The following is a 20,244-nucleotide window of genomic DNA, read 5'->3' as shown; positions in this document are numbered from 1 at the left end:
GATCCCAGGCTCATCACCCCTTGATTTTGCACGAAGAAAGCTTCACTTTCAACTGTCGCAGGCGTTAGGTGGAGGGGTGCATGATTTATGTTTAATTGTGCACGTCCGCGCACACATCTAAACTGCTTCAACCGTCTGGGAATGGTGCAATCGGATAGACGTCTGCTTCATAACGCGAGGGACAAAGGCACGATCCGGAAAGGGGATGGGGCTTTTTTTCCACTTCACCCACAATATTAGTCAACATCGGACAAAGTTGGCTTTTCTGGAGTGCGTTTGCGACGCGACTTGCGTCATCAGGGAGACATAGAAAGCTTCGGTATTAAAGATTACGTGAGTATTACAGTGCAGCCATTGGCACCCTCTTCATTTCCTTTCTGGACGGGCAAGAAAGCGTTCCTTCTGTTACTGGGAAACAAAAGGTTCTTACCTTTGTAGCGACCTTAAATGAAATGTATTTTGTGTAATTGTAACAGCAGTTGGTTGATAAAGCCCGCAATAAGGGCCGGTTTCCGGTTTATTCACAACGCCTGTTGTTCTTGATAAGTGGTGTAAATATTATCACATCAAACTATTTTTTTAGTTTTCCTTACAACAGCATTGCAGCGGCGGAAGGAATTAACTCTGAATATCTGCCGCCTGCACTGTGACAAAAGAGGTCACCAAGGATAGCCAAAAGCCCACAGAGGTTCCTTTACCCCATTTTCTCAAACATCGATGATTACGGAGGTAATACAGCTGAAACTCCGGAATTTGGAAGGCCGTGAACGTAAGATTAAAAACTTTAAACTTGTTTGTTCCCCTTCCTTGACGACAGAGCTAAATGTGCACAGCATAGATAAAAGGGCTTGGTTAAAATTTGCACTCTTTTTAAATTTTTAAAACGTTTTGCTCAATAGTTGAGCTATTACAGTAAAAAATATAAATCGCAATTCAAAGCATTGCGCTTTTTGCAGCTATGTTTATGATTCCCGTGGTTATTGAACACAGTTTTAAAGATAGATCTAAAACCGTGCCACTGATGACACCAAGGGCACATTTACAAACTAGGACGAACAGCTGAATATGGTCATACCTGTCTGCTCGTGTTAGAGACAGGGAAATATATTCCTAGATACGCAAGTCACGAAGCCGGCAAATGTTGATTGCAAGTTTTTAGACATGCAACAGCAGTTAGGAAGCGAGAATAAGGGAATGAAGTTTTGCAGCCATTGAAGGCTCTGAAGCAGTGCATAGAACAACAGGCTGAGCAAACAATAGGACAAAGCCACAAGGTTTGTATTTATTAAACATTAATGTGCATCGATGATGTATTGCATACACAAGATGAGCCAGAACGTTAGAAATCTTCACAACATGTCATATATCACACAGGATTTGCGAGCGCGCATTCGGGTCCATTGCCGTAATTCCGACGGTTATCAAGAAATTCCTGAAACCACAAAAAACACCAGACAGAACATTCATATAATGCAGTGTGAAACAAACTTTTCGGGCACAAAGTAAGCCAACACAACTGTAACCGCTATTTAGAGGATATTGTAAAAAATTCGCGAAGTAAACAGCCTGCAATTACATTAGCTGCGGTTAAGCAACATTGTGCGGCATTTTTGTTCTGTCATTGATAACTTTTTGTCTTGCTAAGTTTATTATAATGGATTTCTTGGTACTCAACCATGTTTCAAAAGTGGGTAGGGGGCGGTGTTGCCTTCTAAACGACAAGATGTGGTTCCTTCGTAATATCGTACGGACTGCTTGTTTCATGGATCAGAAAGTGCCTAAAAAGATAGTTCAATTAAAATTTCGTTTAAGACGGTCTGACATTCATTTAAGAGATCCCATTTATTCATCTCAAAAGTTTTCCTGCACGGCCCTATTCAGCTTCAATGAAACTCGAAAGCCCTACGTCAAACTTAGTGCGAAGCACTGAGAATCCCGCTCTACGTCGAATAAAAGTAACATAATTATAGTGCCCACTGGATCTTGTACTCACGTGCTTCTTGACTTGATGCATCATATGAAGGATTGTTGAGGTACAAAGGCGAATTCCTGTAGAAACAAGGTTTCATTACTTTCAGGTCGAAAACTCTTCATCGGATCAATATGGCCTACCTAATGAACCCAGCACTGCGTATCAACATATGGTGCGTGGTGTCGATTAAGTTTTTGTATATACGAGTGCAACATCCCAGACGACATTAAAATATAGACGCTCCATTCAGATGGAACGGACATTTTTTATCACCAAGTAATAGGAAAGTTCTTTTTGGCCTGCAGCCTAACATTTCAAAAGTGCTAATGACAAATGGGCTGCATGAGGGCAAATAAAAGCTTAAATAAAAATACCAACTAGAATGCACTAAATCATCTTTCTGTTCGTCGACTACATCATTAAGGGCTGGTACGGTTTTCGCGTGCGAGTACTGATTGTTTCCCGGGAGCCTTTTAAGTATGGTTTCGCCCATCTAGTGTAGCATCACCTGCATGAAAGATGCAGTTGTCTACTGAACCAGGTAGACCCACAAACTCTTGTTCGCTGCAAGTACGCGGCAATATCGAACTTACTTTAGAGCAAATGCATTCGGGACGTCAAACAAGCGCAAAATAACGTGAATAATGAAGACCTATGCTCTGTAAGCGCAAACAGCATGATATTGCTGCTACCCGTCATGCGTTGGACTGCGCCATAACGATGGCTGCCATTATGATTATGTTAAAGCTTCCTTTCAGAGCAAAAGCCTTTTTCTTTTGCCCGCTCCGGGTTAAAGGAAATACATGACCTAAATATCACGTAAGTGACCTTGTGAGCGTGAAAACAAGGCATTTCCCAACAAATCACACCCTATTTTGCCCTATGTTCAGCGAGAAACAGCAGCCGTCTGTTGGAAGCAGCCCCTCAGAACGTCAACTAAATATCTACACTACCGCCTTCCATGCCGAACCTCCTCTACATTATGCGTAGTTTTCAGAAAATATTGGACCTCGAGATGTGTACGTAGCACTCGCAACATTCCAATTCCGTTAAATATTGTTAAAATTCCGGCGTAACGATAGTCGTTGCGCGAAAAATTGCGATAAGTGTTTATTCTTCACTAAGACATACCAGCCTCAAAATGGAAACAGCCATCAACATAGTTTACTCTGCACCTACAACCTGGCGGATATCATTTTTAAATTACCTACAGTGGTAAGAACAAAACACGAAACATAATTCTTGCTTTAGAAGCCCACAGGCACCATAAGTGTGGGTGTGCGTGTGCGCGCGCATGCGTATGTGACCGTGCGAGCGTCCACGTGTGGGTCTGCATGCGCGCGGGCACTCCTCAATGCCCGTGCCTGCGTGCACGTTGCGTTTTTGTAATTTTCGTTTGGTAACTGTGTGTATTACTAGAAAAAGGAATGAGCAAGCTGTAAAATTATATTTAAACCAGGAAACCACTATCTTTGGAGCTAGCTGATCTTGCAAAACCAAATGAACTATTTCAGCTACATTATAAAAGAAATGACGGTCTTGATAATGGTGGAACAAATAGTAAACACAAATTTATACATGTGTAAGATATCTTCGAATGCGGTTAGAATTCTTTGGTTGGTGCAGAGGAAGATGGCAACTTGTTGGCAGCCGACCTAACATGTGCTAACATTATCAAGTGATGCAATGACGTATGAACTTTTGGCCTGCACAAATGTTTCAGTATATGTTTATTTATCCAGACAAAATTAAATTAAGCCTCGTTAATTTAGTTGTTTTTTAATGTGAAAAAGCTTTTTTAAGATACATTGAATCTTAGCGGCAGTTAAAAACATAAATGCGCCATTTTTTCTGGAAAAAAATGTTCGTTGTTTTCTCCCTGCACGTATGGCAGCCGCCCTTTTTTTGTGAATGAATTGTATTAACTTAGATGTCTATGACTACAAATTTTTATTTGCGCCTTATTTACTGATTCAATTGATTTTCTTGAGCGAGAGTAATGTCCCACTTACTGTGCCGCAAGTCGCCGCTTTCTGATGACGACCACGGCGACGACTGCGCCAGCGATGACCAAAGCCAGTGTGACGAGAACGCCTGCCACCACGGGACCAGCGACGCTACCACCTGTGTGTATACAAAAGTCGTCAGGTTTTCTGGGATTTTTGGGCATAGCCAAAAGACAAGGCTCAAGATCTACCGGTTTATTCACTAGCACAAACCTCGGCTGTTCATTTTATCCCATATCTAAAGCCAATTACCCGTTTGAGTAAACACTACACCTCACTTTTCAGAACACAACTTTTTTAGACAATCTTTCAGAAGGAAATCTACCGCGCGGTTTGCAAACCCACCTAATCTTGCAGGGTTTACCTGCGGGACGTTCTTACCTTTCACTTCTTCTTTGAGCGACTCTGCTGATCCCGTCGTAAGGAGTTCACACCGCCGACCCTGGTAACCTGATGAACAGTCGCATATGGGGCTTGGCTCTTGTGGTGTCCATGTGCATAGGCCGTCATTTAGGCATAGATTGTGCGGGCACGCTGAAAGATGCGAAACGGAAGTTTTTAAATGCGGTTATTGTGGTTATGAACGAAGGTTTTATACCTAACGCTAGAGGATATGCCATATTAAAACTATTCCACACGAGCTTCTCTGCGCAACAAGAGATAGGCTTCAGTAGTGAGGGCTTTTACAAGCGCTCAGTATTCCCAGAACCCGTAAATATTATAAACATTTTTGTAGATTTCTGTAAGCATCACTAAACTACCGAAAGGCGACATCAGGCCTACTTTAAGGTAACATAAATTGTTCAAAAGACAGACATGTTGTTCAGTAGGAAGCTCTCACCAAGCTACCGAAACAAAGCCAATTCCAAAGGTTCCTTTTCAAGGACAGCTTGTGAAAATTAGAAGCGTGGGTATACTCGTGCCCTGTAACTGAGGCTACATTAAGCTGAGTGGCCGAAATGGCCTGCATCACAAGCACGGAATAAAGGCCATCATATATTTCTAGGATTTTTGTTCATTATTACATTTAAATTTACCATCATCAAGAGATTACCTTCAAATCGAGAAGGCGCTGAACATCCCCAGAGCATTGGCCCTACTCAAAGGATAATTTAAACTTAGAGTAAAAAATACCCAGCGAAGAGCCTTCCTTCAGCAAGTACCGGCACTCATTTTTGTTTTTCCGATTGGACAGACTATTTCTATGTTTCATTTTGTCAGTGTATATGGAGTTCTAAAGCCAAGCTGAATGTTTCGCGTAGACTGGTACGTTTTGTGTCGGCTGCACCTGTAGATACAAATAAACTTCGGCTCAATCGCCAAAGAGTGAAACATTTAACCCTTCTCAGTCTGATGCAGATGATAACGACGATCACGTGGCATGGCATTGCCTCGCGCGATGACAAGTTTTGATTCCATAAATCAAGAGGCACAAGTGAAAGAACGGTGAGGATGATCACTACATATTGCTTTTACTAATCGCACTGAATCGGTGCGAATTAGGGAAAAAAACTGTGGTCAATCTTTCTACGTGATCACGAGAGGCAAATGTGCACCATTCTTCTACCACAATTGTTTTCAATAACAAGAGGTAAGCCTGAGTTTACACTTTGCACTTAGTTAAGTTTAGCAAGCAATCCAAAAACAGCGAATGGTATCAGAAACAGTCTTGATCTGATTTTATTTCCACTTTTTCTTAGCAGTCTCAAACATTTTTAAAACCCAGCTTCAGTTGTGACTTGTCGTTTTGGATGACTGCAAAAAGTAATCACACTCACCGGCAAAATGCCCGCAGTTTTATTTTTCGTGGGCTCCAAGCAACGTTAATGATTTTAATCGCATTTAACGATTCCATACATGACTGTCACATCTAATCGCAATAATAAAATTTGGGATTGACTGAAAATGTGGTACTGATACTGATTGATAAAAATCACACGAAATGACCGCAAGTATTAGCAAGATAAAACCACCACCGAGCCAAGAAACACTCCCTTTCAAATTAATAGCCGCCTTTTCCGTGCTACGCCACTGGTCTAGCACCCGGGACTATATTATGCTTACGTTTAGTGTGTTCCTAAACATAAAAATAACATAAAAAGTTTAGGGAAAAATTAAATCTTTGTGCTGGCAGCAAAGCTCCCAAAACGTCGGCACTTGTGCATATTTGAGGCCATCTCGATTTCTCTAAGTCCAGTGGAAAACAGCACGGCAACGAAGTATGTTTTATGTAGCAGCAAATTTAGCAAATTATTCTCGAGTTACATTTTAAAAACCTTTTCCCAGTCTTAGTAACGTATTGGTCCTAGCTGGTTCGTATGCCATGATCCCCCACAGTCGAGTGCAAGAATTCTTCAAAGGACGCGACAGATGAAGACAGGTGCTGCGAAAACACGTATTGCCTGTCCTCGTCTTTGACGTCTTGTGTGGGAAATTTTTGCACGCCTAACTGGGATCAACAAAAATTTTTTAGCAAGCATACTGCTGCAAAATTTGTTGCTGCAAATTTGTAAAATTTGCTGTAACTGCTGCAAACCTGTAAAAGAATAATTTATGACCAGTGCCAGCTGAACCCGAACTATACACTTCAAGACGTTGCGGTGTGTCTTCTCCGCTGCAACACTCGTGATCGACCAAACTTAGATTAAGGGAAGCCTAATGGTTTAAGAGAGCTATACATACAAATTGAGTAAAAAATTTCACCAGCATTCCAGACTGCAAGGTGCCATGCCTGCATGGAGTAATAGCGCTGCATAGACCAAAATTTTCGCAGTGAAGTCATACGTCGATTTTGAATATCGGCTGACTTTTTTTTTCCCCAAATCCATTTCACCCGGCATGCGTGGACGCATCAGGGTTTCCAGGGAAAACGTTTTCCTGCCAAAATGTCGGCTGCAGAGACCTTTAGCGCTTCACCTAATGAATAATACGTGGTCTCGTAAATATTTTGATGGCTGGAAAGCTGCGTCTAAGTGCAGAGTATATAGCTGTACTTTGGATACAAAGAAATGTTGAAAATGTGGAAGTACAAGAGGCTAGCGTATATGTTGAGTATACGCACCTCGACACAGAGTCTCGTCCGATCCGCCATCACAGTCTTCTTTGCCGTCGCAGAGAAGCGAGCGCGGAAGGCAAGAACTGGGGGAACGGCTGGCACAGAAAAACTCGTCTTCTTTGCAGACGTTTGTGCTTCCTGCCACACAAAAACGCAAAGCATTGTTAGACAATCTATTGGTCCTTAAGCTCCCAGTTGCAGAACTTTTTAATGATGTGTAGTAAATTTTTTTTATACAAGATCTGTCGCTCTGATGAAATATTTAAAAATCAGCATTTGTTTGTTCTGATCTCTTAGACCCATGTTTCACTTTCAATGCTATAAGTATCTTTGCGCTTTTATAGACTCGCAAGGTGCTATCTAAAACACTCGAAGTTTTACATTTTGTACTGGTGCGAGGCAACAAAGCATTTTTTCCCGAAGGCAATAAATTATATGTTGTTGGTTTTTTTACTTAGGAGAAGAACGTTTTTTATTTAATAAATTTTATACTATTCTGATTTTTTTCCAGAGCTCGGGTATAATAACTCTTGTAGGTTGAGTTCATCAATTAAATAACAGCGAAAGTTCCACAGCAGATGATATGAGGTTTGGACAGCGTACGAATGTTGAGGTTCGACAGTGGTCGTTTGTATTAAATTCGGACAGACAAACTTCCAGATAGATGGCACAGGCCGCTACTCACCACGATAGTCAATAGATATAGGGAAGTAGCCGTAAAACGTTTAATTAAAACCGTTTATACATTTTTTTATTACAGGAAAAGTCGCAAAATGAAAATCACAAATCGGTATAGTAGCATAGTAACAAACCTTTCCGACAGGCTATATCCAATATTTTAGCTGCACGTTTAATTCCACCCCGAACAAAATTTTTGCATCACGTTATCATTTAGCTTGCCATATGACCATGTCACAGCTATACGATTACTTATCGCATCAGCTTTTCTTCTATAACCTGACACAAAAGTAATACAAAAATTATCAATAATATCAAGCCATAAGATAAATGTTATTCCGAAATGGGTAATGATAACATAAATGTTGGCTAAACTTAACTAACTTGTTCACACATACTGCATTGTTAGAACTGTTTGTCATTCGACAGTAACAACGCTATCGTGTCGCCTTTCTTGGGAAACTGTGTAGGGGTGCCGGCCATTCACAAAATTGCTGGTAAACCTCATACTCAGGCATCTTGTGAATATGGGCTTTGATGTATTGTGAAGGCACATTTATGAGCTTCGCCGCGGCTGCTGCATACAAATTCGTGAACGGAACAATGTAAGCAAAATAAAACCTGAGTTTATTTAAAAGACTCGTATTTGGTGGCTCCCTCCACTCCATCATGGTACCGAAGGAAATTGTTAGCACCAAAAAAAATTATATCAGGCACTAAAAAGCAAAACTGTGCTTAGGCAATATTTGTCGTAATACGGCAAATCACACACGGTGGGAAATCACACAAACGATTATTTGGAAAGCCAAAACGCTGGGTGACATTGTGGCAGCTCAATAGCCTCTACTAATCCTGCTTGCTTTCGTTATTGCGTACGATATTTGTTGCCACCATTGTTATTGCCAACATTGCCACCATTGTTATTTTAAAATGCAGTCATTTTTATGAATAAAACCTATTTTGTATTCATGGTAGGTCTGATTTTAACCGGCTTCGCTTGAACCTAATATTTTTTACTCGACGCAGTGTCACTGTAACATGTATGCCATTTTTTCTCATAACGACTGATATAATGCACACAGGAACATATTTATATCTTGCTCAGGTGTAAATTTCTCATTATCCACAACCTCAGCGATCAAACAGACATGTTTCTGCATACCGCACTTCTCGTCGAGTCCGTTGGGGCAATCGCGAACGCCGTCGCACAGCAGCAGTGAAGAAATGCAGGTAACTCCATCCCGGCAATTAAAGTAGCCAAGGGAGCATCTCATTGGCGGCTTTGGAGTCCGCGGACTTGGTGGCGGAGTTGCTGTTGTTGGTTTATCCGTAATTTCCGCTTCCTGAGAGACAGTAGAGGGTTGTTCTGAAAAAAAAAAATTACTTAGTGCGGACGCCTACGCCCTCATAATAAAAACCAAATGCATGTTTCACCGCAGGTTGTAAATTTTTTCTCAAGTACCCAATTCATTTTATTGATACTTTTATGCAATTTCGAGTAATCCTGTAACTTGTAAGCGGACGTTGGCCATAGAAGACTCCAGCTTTTCATGGTCCTTTCGAAGATTTCAAAGGTTGCTCAGAACAATTGCGTGAAAAGTAGTTACTAAGAACTGCCACTGCTTTTAGTAATGATCATTGGAATATAGACTGGCATGTAATAGGATTGAACTTCTAGCTCCAGGTGAAACATTATGGTAGTTGATATGGCAGCAGGTGCAATTTATTGGCTGATTACACTGCCAAAAGCCTAATATGGCCATCTGGGTGGTAGTTGTCGTTTTGTAACACAAAAACGTCACGCAAAAACGTCCAAACAACTATTGCAGCCCCACGCACGTTCGTTCCCCACGAATTGCTTCTACAAAAAGTTTGAATGGTGAAATGATACAGGTGCCACCGGTTCAAGAGTATTTATATATAAGTGTAAAATGAGTGTCTAGATGTTCTTCGGAAGCACTTGCTCTGAAAGAAGGTGAACTTCCCATGCTACTGCATTTAATAAGCCTGATCTAAGTTCTGTTTTTCAAAAGATATTCGTATAAATGCACAGGAATAGGGACTGAAGGAGCGAGCACTTTGAAGTCCAATAGTTGATTTCTTGACAGACGAAGCGCCATTTACAGTCAAACCAAATCAATGAACACGGTGATGGCCACCAAACAACAAACGTTTCTTTGCCTTCGGTGTCCCCACCAACGTCTGAACTCTTGCCAGAAAAAAAAGACCTTTTCCACGCCAAGAAAAGCGCCAGAAGCGCGAAAACGGAATGCCCGATTGGTCGTATTTAAGCCACAATTTCCGGTAACACTGGTGTCCAATGTTCAAAATCACAGGGCACGCCCATGGCGACAGCTTAGAGGCTATGGAAATCGCGCTCCGATTTTTTAACTTCATGTGCGAAGGTTTTTGTTTGGGTGCGGTTGACAAATTTAATGCGTTTCAAAATGCCGGTGATTGGCACTCCGGCGACTTAGTGTTTTAGCGCAGCGGATACCGAATGCCAACCAATATCTGTTAGGAGCTTGGCCTGGCGTACCCACCGCATCCGTCGGAAGCGGCGACTCCAGTAAGACTGAGGCACCAAAGTTATGGCGGCGCCTTCAAGCGGCTGCTAAGGTAAAGAATGTTGAAAAGGTCCATTATTACTATTGTGGGTCCTCGCCTGTGTTTGCGCTTCGGCAGAAGGATGTCAGTTATGCCTATACAAGTAAGCCGCAGTAGCAAACATCTTTTCACTAGCAGGAGTTGTTTGATCAGCGGCCATTGTTCCTTCCTCTGTATTTGTTTCGTTCGCGCTGGTTAATCGCGAGCAATGCCAGTTAAACTAGCCCAGCTAGCACCGCATGTGCTACTTATAAAGGTACCGTGTTCTTATCTTTAGATAACTCATTCGGCTATCGTCTCCAATTGTCACGTAGAGCGAAACCATCACAAAAAAAGTTTTTTTTCGAAATTTCACAAATCCACTAACTCAGGTATAACTGCAGGGACAAGAAAACTCGGGAGCGTTCCCCCAGAAAAGAAGCTGACGCGAAATAGGTGTGATTCCCCCCGGATAACATGTACGCAGATAGTACTTGGTATGAAAAATGAGCACGATTTTGTTGTCGCACGGATCAAAATGTTCCAAATCAACCTTCCCAATGGGTGTGTGATTTTGGCCCGACTGTTTCAACTGTTTTGTGGGTGTTTTGCAAGTGTTTTAAAGCGAAAGCTTTTTTTTTTCGTATGTCCAACGGTGTCCTGTCATGAAAGCAATACATTTCGCCGTAGACCCATTCGTCGACCGAAAAGCTCTCATATGATCTCTGGACACACGGCGCGTGCGTGAAGCCGCGCTTCCATTGTGTCGAAACGGTCGCTTGAAAATTGCTAAAAACGAACGGTTCTAGATAAGGCAATACGACATCAATCATGAAGAAGGAAAGTACAATAGTGTTCCTCTATATCATAAACCCCGCATGCATTTTGATCGTATATGCGCTTACCTAGTGCGTTGACTTAATAGTCCCATGAGTTCATTCTTCATTTACGATTTCGGTCTTTGAAGGTTTCGTGATCGATTGGACGCACATTCAGTGAATGTTGGACCCACTTATACCGAAAGTGTTGACGCACGTTTGACGCAGTTCTGATGTCAGAAAGTTTTGGCGCTTCTAATGACTTTTTACGAAGGTAAGATAAACGGTTTTTCGCTTTTCGGAGCTGGCGTATCTTGGATTCGGATAGCAGTCAGGAAATCGACGAAATCTTTCCCCATGAACGTCGACGACAAAGGGAATAAAATGAAACTCAGGGTATTCCAAACCATCACTTCATCCAGTCTCTTCCACCCGAACAAACTAAATCTAAATATTTTGGCATTCTTTTTGTTTAACGGCAATATTTACCATTTCATTACTGAACACAATAGCCACCGCTTACAAACCCTGGTCAATGCCCCCTCCCCAACCTTGTGGGTACCCGCCACTTTATTAGGGCGAAGAACCAGAGAGAGACTTGAGCAGCCTTTTTGTGAAGCGCTTTGGAAATTTGTAGCAAGACAATGAAGTGATTGCTTGCTTAGTTGGTGTCTTCAGGTGCCCCCAAGAAAATGATGCTACCGAAGAATTGGAAGAGAGCTTCTTATGTGGCTAAGAAGCTTCCCGTGCTCCCTATGCATAGATATAGTGTTCTTAAAGCCATGCTGCATATGTTTAACGGCTATTCCGCTCAATCTCTATCGTAAAATTTTTAAAGTCAATTTTTAATCAAGTTTTCATAGCCATTCGAATTGAATCTTTCAATTACATACGAACCAAATAGATAGGAACTATCCTAATATTGGTCAAATAGAATCTTTCATTTTCATACGAACCAAATTGAAAAGAATTATCCTAATATTGGTAAAATCCGCCGCATAATTTTAAAGCTTTGCTTTCTACCTCTACCAGCCAACGGTAATTTCGCGGCGTGCGGGCCAATAAACTCCAAACGCGGAGGAGGCGGCGGGAGAGAGGGGGGCGGGAGGGTTTCACGCTCGGAGCATACTGTAGATGTCGCGGCAAATTTACCCAGCGTTCCCAACGCAGATGTGCCTGCTCGCCGGCGGGTGCGTAGGCGGTACGGCTTCGTCCCTGCTTTAGCGATGGTTGTTTTGGGACTGTTTGGGCGCAGCTTCGCGTCCACTGCGCGCTTCCTTCGCACGGCTTGATTAACTTGTTCGACTGCACCTCCTGGGAAGCCCGGACCCGACTGAACTAAGCGGCCCTACGGCCGAGATACGTTAAGGATTGTTTTGCAGGGCGGGAAAACACCCGCCCTGCAATAGAGATTACATATAGAGACCACATATAGACATGTGGCTGCTAGAGAAATGCTACCTTTTGCGCACTGCTTGTCACGAATGGGACTCCGTTTTTAAATTGGTAAATACCGATTCGGCTGTGTTTTAAGAAATATTACAAAAGGTGAAAGTAGCAACTGCGTTCTGGTAAATAGCGATTATAAATGTTCCCTCCGCCTTCTCGCAATTCTCAAAGTTACTAAACTAACTAGTTTAAATCGGCATAAATGGGAGTCACTAAGCTCACATGCCGAATAGTTTCGGTGTCTTCCTTGTGTCGAGCGGTGGTGTAGCCCCAAGCTAGCACATCAGGAAGGCTAGGTTCCGCTGTCTCACCCTTCGAAAGACGCTCCTCTCCGTTTTCTTTCTGCCGACGCATGGCCGGGCTACAACGACGGCGTCCGGCGCTCTAGCCCGGCCGTGGCCGACGCTGCTGGTGCGTTCTGTATGGTTTCACTCTTTGTAGAGCCACGTGTGTGAATTATAGTGACGTCGCATGGGAAATTGTTGTGAGTGTCGTTTAAAGCTTTGCTTTCAAATCCCTTTCACAGCGTGGATTGGAGCCAATTTTAATTAGTTGTGGGCGTAAGCTTCTCCTAGCTGACATGTAAACGATGTCATATAATAGCTTTGGCAGCATAGCAATTTTGACCGGTAACAAACTTTCGATTTTTCTCAAATTCTGGTTAGCTGGACTTTACTGATTTCGTAAAAAAAACTCCTATTTCGTGTTCCGCACTTCGCTACACGCAAGAAATTAAGCACGTCAATCATTCTGCTCCAGAGTGAGTGTGGAAATGCATTAAATTGTTTCTATTTCGATTGATTGTGAGGTTTAACGCACCGACGCAAGGCAGGCGATAAGGCGCGCCGTACTGGAAGGCTCCGAGTTAATTATGACCACCAAGCGATCGTTAACGTGCGCCGAAATCTCGTACACACGTGTATTTTGCTTTTCGCCTCCATCAAAAAAGCGGTCCCCGCGGCCGGGAATTGAACCCGCATCCTCGGGCTCATCAGCCTTAGCCACTGAGCCACCGCAGCAGAAGTTGTTTCGCTTTTAATGTATAAAATCGAAGTGAGCCCAACGACTAGGGCGAAAGTTACTTCACCATACTCCTGCCAATTGTCGTGGCGCTTTAAGAAGTGGTAATTTACTTAGAGGCTCAAGGTCTGACAGACACCGCGCGTTCTTGTTCTTTACAAAACATTTAGCGATGTTGTTGAAGTACAGGCTCAATGAAACTTTACATATGCGGTGCCTTATCCAATAAAGCACAGTGATGGACATGGAGGCTAGAGGCGTTTTAGAACTTTACTTATTAGCTTAAGCATATTTACACTTTTAGTACACCACAAGAAGCCATCAGGAAGAAATGACTGTACTACCTGTAACTGACTCTGATGTTTCCTCGGGAGATGGTTCGTCCGTGTCGGCGGATGTTGGCGATTGTGTTGGCACTGAAGTTTCTGCATTGAAAATTTTTGATCCAGCTTACTTAAGTGCACTAATAGCTCGCAACCATTGCTTCTGCACCGAAATTGTTTTCATATATGCGCGAAAACGAGAACTTATACAGCCAAACGTCGTCACATAGGCGCGGCACATGTGTGCTAAATAGTGTGTCGTCTTTCTTTTCCGCTGTACCTTCGTTCGCCCTCCCGTCGACGTCTGCCTAGGCTGAAAGGCAACAACTACGCAGATTTTACGGCGGCACTGGTTTAGGCTACGTTTCCACATATTTTGTGGTGCGCTGACCTCAAAACGCATTGCGGCAAAGCCGACCTTATCCATGTGTCCTGAAGCGTTGCCCACAGCGATTCGTGCCTTGTTGCGTTTGTTATTTTGTTTGCGTGGCTCCTTACTTATGGGCGGCTGCTGCCGAAGCAGGCGTCCGCCGGAGCAGAAGCCTAAACCTGAAAGACGCCTAAAACCGGAAGAAGCAGAAACTTAAACCTCGGCAGAAACCTGCCGAGCTCGTGAGAGAAAACCACAAACACGCCGTCCTAAATGTTAAGCTTCACTGCTATCATCTCTTTGTAATGGTCAGGCCCTGTTTTGTCAGAACTCGGGGACGACAGAAACATTAAAAAATTCCAATTCTGTGCATCGGATAGACTGTTTGCTCAAAGGTACCGGGCACCGGTTCTCCACCACGAGCAGATACGCCTACCGCCATACTCCATACCATCTATAAAAAGAGCGCGATGTTTGGGAGTTACGATGACACTACTCCCGTGGTTTCAGTTTTGACGCGTCGTCAACGAAAAGATAGTGGTTTACGCGCTTTTCGCTGGAGTAATTTAGCTCGCGCTGACGCCCAAATCTGGCCCCCTGACCACACATCGGCGTACGCGCATTGATTTGATAACATCGAACAAGGTGCATGAACTTGCGAGTATAATTATCACCGTGTAATATAGCAACAGCAAAGCGGCTGGGACCGCTGTTTCTGTCACAGTTGCATTATAGATACGCCGGTTATTGGCATTTTCAGAACGTAATGGCCGGCAATTTTTTTCTCGCTTGAAGCCACCTCTGCTCGAGCCTCCAATACGCTAAAACAGGAATTTCTTCGATAAACCGGAGTTTGATAAACCGTCTGCGAACCCATACGATGCACCATTACAACGTACGTGGTACTGAAGCCTCCTGTCATCTCAGATTTTCGCTTGCGAAATAAAAAAGAATACGGAAATAGCGCGATTGAAGTCAAGTAATTATAATTAAGGCGAAGCAATCGGAAGATAAGGTGGAACAGGCCAACTGCATACGCACGTTTTCTTTGTGCCCCACTTCATATTGGTGTTTGTTTTCTTTTCTACCTTTATTTTTCATCATTATATTTCCCGCCTGTTTTTTTTTGTTCGGCGTCTGCACCGTTTATCCTGCTCAACGAGATAACTTGGAAAGATAAACGAGTTAAGTTAGCGACAGAAGTAGGAAAGACTTACCGCGCGGTGGCAAGAATTACTGTCATGCAGGATTTAAAGAGGCCATGGAGACAAAATACTACTTTCGTTTTTCATGACGACAACTTTGTCCCGATAAGAATGATATAAATTTCCCACCCAACTGAAAAGAAATAATGGGATTGCTAGGTGCAACAACCATTTTCCGACGAAATATCTCTGACTTCAACGAATCATGTTTGTTCGACCGGCGGCTGCCGATTTAAATCATCGCCCAGAAACCTGTCTGGTCGATTGCAGGAGGGGTCACTAGTTCCGTTGAATTGTATCACTTCACGGCTAACGTGCAGTGAACGCACTGATAAGTATGCTTTAGTGCTGGTCCATATTACGTCACTCCCGCCCATATCGCGTCACAGTAGCGCGAAATTTAAAACATTTGTGGTAGGGCTTAGGGGTTCAAAAACATATTTCGTTGCTCCAATAGGTCTAAGTTGGGTACTAAAGGCCAATTCTTGCAAATTAAACAAAACTTAAAATTCAAATTTCTAATCGCAAAATATCAAATTGTGTTCACCGCCCGTTTGAGGCAACGGCCTGGACTCACCAGGCGCTGGAGCGGTGGTTGGGAAGCCCGGAGCACCGTCACAAGTCCCAGGGTTCACAGCGATATCATCTATGGCAATGATACCTCCGGAGTATGATGTCAAGGCGGAGATCACAATCTGTGCGACACACGTAATGTGATATCGGGTTACTTAATTTCGCAGCTAAGATGCCTTTCCGCGTAAAAAATACAAAAAAGTAACGTTCTAAAAATGAGACACCTCACTGAATGATTTTATGGCTCATATTTTAGAAATCGAAAACGCGCCAAAAGCCAACATTGGTGAATTGGACAGTACCATTGACTCTGTTTCATATGAGCAGGAAACGTTCTATCTCTGCAGACGTGTCCATATCATTTTTCAAAGACTACACATACTATACTCGGTGACAACTTAAGAGCGGCACCAGAAGTTGCCGCTGTGCCTTAGCACCGTAGCCGGATGTTTCTCCGCGCGGCGCAAGTTGGGCATTACTGGGAATATTTTGAACATGGCGTGAGCCGTTTCCGTGATTTTTTCGACTTACTATGCTTATAAACGACTCCAGTGACGACAAACAAACTGCCTGAGAGAAGGCAAACAATATCACGCATTCATAGCAAACCCCTTTCAAAACACGCGCGCAGTGACGTCACGGGTCCGGCGCTTTGGCGGAGTGATACACTACATGAGGTGGTGCCGTTCTTGAGTTGTAACCGAGTATAGCAAACAAAACAACACACTGCATTAACAATTACGTCACTGCTAATTGCTTGCGCGGCCGGTGATAGACGCACAGTCTTGGTTTTTCGCGAGGGAGTAGTTTTGCCAGAGGCTTTGGTGGGTGTGTATTTGGGGATGTGGTGTATGCGGGAAAGTGGAGGGGGGGGGGGGGGGGGTTCCAAGCGTTACAAGGTTTTTCAAGCCTATGAAACCACCCGCAGTTTGTTTCGTAAGCCAGCAAAGACACCTGTTGAAGAATCAGCTGATAGTAACAAGCAATTCTTGTCATTGCCTTTGTAATCCTCAATGAAATACTGCGGCCCAAGGTGTCCCTCACCCAGAACTGATCGGGAAGGTCGGTTTGTTCCACAGAAAGCTCCGTCCATCCGCTGGGGGCATTGTCGTCCATTTTGCCAACCTTGCCAACTGGCTTTCCCAGTGCGTCCACGAAAGTCACATTCAACGAGACACTCGCTATAGAGGGAAAACAAAGCAGAAAAAGGAATAAGGATAAAGATTTGTAGTACTCTTAGATTTTACAAGAAACCAACTAGTGCGTACCTGGGTGCCTCGGGGCTGCACAGTGCACTCCGCTACAACACCATCTAACCGCTCAGGTTGCAGTGGAGTGCTGGTGCGGATGCAGCTTTTGTGTGTGTGTTCGCAGGATATGTGTGTCCCATTTACATGTATGTCGTGCATTCTCGTGTAATTTAAATGTATATATGCATAGTGTTCTCTCTACTTTAATTGTTTAACTCTATTTGTCCCTTTGTGTTTTATATATTGTCTTTGTTGACAACCTATTTGTGTTGTATATATGTACCATGATAACCTTCTCGCCTATCCCCCTATTCCTATCTATTATTTCCTCCCTATCCCAGCTCCCCTACACCAGCAGCGTTCCGGTGTCCGCCCCTAGGCAAGACAATTTACCTGTGCTGGTGGACCTTGCTGTCTTCCTAATGATCTATAAACACATACATGCAGATATGCAGCAATAGCTGTGGCAGCCCAACATACCTCATCAAATACAATTAAGGCATCTCCATTTGCGGACTTACGCTTTGTTATTGTTTTAGATAAATTATTTCAGAAACTTACTGGTTACTTTCCCAAATGTTTCTAATATATGTGGCACATTAGTGCCATAAATTCACTGCCGCGAGGTACATACAACCCTCAATGTAGATTCAATGTACCAAAAGGGGAAAAGCCTCGTGATGTTGCCGGACGCTATAGATAATGTCAGTAATTTGGCAATGATTTGTGCGAGAAAAGAGCAAATGTTTGTTTATCGAGTGCACTGAGAGTGCGAATTCTCCACAGCAGCTTTTTATGTCTAAGTAAATTTATTCAGTTTTCACCAGCTTCTTTCCCAGAGTATGCCCAATGGTTCAGGTCTGCAAACGTTTTGCGCATTCATTTCCCGCACTAAATATTTATCGTTCTCAATGTAATGTTTCGTGTTTCTATATACGCAGTTTTTTTTTAAGAATATTAGTTACTACAACAAGATTTCAGTTATACATCGCAGCATTGATAATTTTTTTTATTGAATCAACGGCTGCTAGGCCAAGCACCAGGGCCGGAGAGTACATTTAGGCGATTAAAAATGCATCACTGGTTAACACAAGCACCAAGATATTTCTGTAGTGTCGGTAGTTTATTTTGAATGAAATTTATAAACGGTATTGCTAGACATCCTTAGTTTCTTGGGCACACTTTACCTAAATATCGGACTTTCTCTGCTCGTTTCTGTCACTCTCTGCTTTCTCTCTTTTTTATGATAACAGTTAGCATTTATAATTTGCAGAATATTAGGATATTTTTATTATCTGTATGGCTGCGCAATTTATGCTATCTGTTTGCCAGCCGAATATTTATTATTTAGAATGGGGCCCACATGCACGAATCAGAGCGTTGTGGATGCAAAAATATGCTCATAATGCAACTAATTTCAAATGAGTGTTTGCTTGACCGCCTTACTGGCCTTTCTTTTAGCGCATAGCGCGTAGCAACGTGCCCTGTAAACCTGTGCAAACATGAATACCATTAACAAGATTCGGAAGGTGCCGTTTGTCACCACTTTGTGAGAAAGATAAGCCCTTGCTGTCGTCATACATATGTAACAGATGTTATTTTGCTGATCTGAAACTTCACTTTGGTTCTAAAATGTAATTATCCGAGTTGGTAAGGCATGGGATACGTACGGCAATAAGGATGCCCTCTGTTAGCAATAGAATGCAATGCACCTTTTTTGTAAGCGCACCGAATTGATCCCACTGCGGCTTAGTACTCAGCTTGTGTAAACTTACCTTCCTTGAGTCTGTAGTAGTAGAGCTTGAAGCAGATGGCAGGGCCCAAATTGAGTCTTTGGCTCTGCAAACTTCCAATTTTAGCTGCGTAGAAGTCTTCAGAGTCAAGCACAAGATAATACCCTGAAATAAAGGGGCGTAACACCGAAATATCACTTAACTGTACAATCACAACCCACAAATCTTGCAAACTCACTGTATTGGGACCAGTCGGCATCACAAACTCTTTTAACGGTTAATTGAATGAAAGTCAGAACATAGCCGTCATTTTTGCGCATTTCACGCCGCCTTTTTTTGTTCGCTTCTGAAATCTTTTTTCGTGTGTTCGGGAGAGGACTATTAATCTAAGTGAAACATATAAAACTTTTAGTGTCACCGGTTGCCAACGGCAATATGTTATGTGCATTTTGGTCCTACTTTGATATACTCAGCACTAAAAGCCTTTAAATATCTTCATAACCACTTAAACAAATAATCAAAACTTTAAACAAATTCGCGCCATTTCATTCCTTTTACTTGATAATGAAAAAAAATGCTTCTACTAGAGCTGTGAAGGAGGGCAAGAAAATAACTTCTTTATTGCAATAGAGCCTTCTGATTTTTCCAGGCCTACATAAAGACATCTCGAAAAGTGGGTGAGCCTGCTTGAGATTGAACGCTTGCACTTTGTTGGCTAAATGAAATACACAAGATGTAACGCGGTTCCGCGGATAATCAGTGAGCTGTCGACGCTCACTCAAACATTGATGCTCAAGAACATGGCGAGGACGTTGGGGCGTTTAGGCAATTGTCACACCAGCAGCTCCAAACAACTACAGGCCCAGAAGCGTGGCCCAGATGCTGTTTATATCGCTGGTTCACTGCATAATCAGAAGGCATGCTACATGCATCTCTACTGATTGCTGATCACATCACGCCTGTGGTTGGGTACAACAATGGTTCAGGTGGTAAGTAAACTTTTAACTTCACAGCCATGTTTGATACCCTTTAACACCGGAAAATCAAAATCTCATTTTCAAAGCGCAAGCGCAGCCCTGCTCGTTCCTTCTAAACAAATGCGTAACCTCATACCTGACTGTGTATTGGCAAGAACACACTTATTATGATGAATGAATGACATGTGTAATGAGTGTATTTGTATATGAAGTTTCTTATTTTGGTGCC

The 20,244-nt window shown here is 42.8% G+C and overlaps 1 protein-coding gene across 1 annotated transcript in view; it reads right to left on the bottom strand.

The window, feature by feature from the left end:
• Positions 1-1,246: 1,246 nt before the first annotated feature.
• LOC144175375 (MAM and LDL-receptor class A domain-containing protein 1-like) overlaps positions 1,247-20,244 on the bottom strand; it is a 167,082-nt gene continuing 148,084 nt past the window's right edge. Inside the window, exons 56-65 of the mRNA XM_077704458.1 lie at positions 19,081-19,203; positions 17,100-17,236; positions 16,060-16,177; positions 13,929-14,009; positions 8,874-9,077; positions 7,040-7,171; positions 4,360-4,512; positions 3,985-4,096; positions 1,994-2,049; positions 1,247-1,432 (exon numbers count right to left, since the gene is read on the bottom strand). Of these exons, the coding sequence (XP_077560584.1) occupies positions 1,422-1,432; positions 1,994-2,049; positions 3,985-4,096; positions 4,360-4,512; positions 7,040-7,171; positions 8,874-9,077; positions 13,929-14,009; positions 16,060-16,177; positions 17,100-17,236; positions 19,081-19,203 (1,127 nt within the window). The 3' untranslated portion in view covers positions 1,247-1,421. The remainder of the gene's footprint in view (positions 1,433-1,993; positions 2,050-3,984; positions 4,097-4,359; positions 4,513-7,039; positions 7,172-8,873; positions 9,078-13,928; positions 14,010-16,059; positions 16,178-17,099; positions 17,237-19,080; positions 19,204-20,244) is intronic.

Source organism: Haemaphysalis longicornis, unplaced genomic scaffold, assembly GCF_048455015.1.
Source record: "Haemaphysalis longicornis isolate Haplotype H1 unplaced genomic scaffold, Haemaphysalis longicornis Haplotype H1 scaffold_3, whole genome shotgun sequence".
In the NCBI taxonomy this organism is placed as follows: Eukaryota; Metazoa; Arthropoda; class Arachnida; order Ixodida; family Ixodidae; genus Haemaphysalis; species Haemaphysalis longicornis.
Note: the sequence above shows the minus strand (reverse complement) of the source record. Positions and strands in the feature narration are given on the sequence as shown.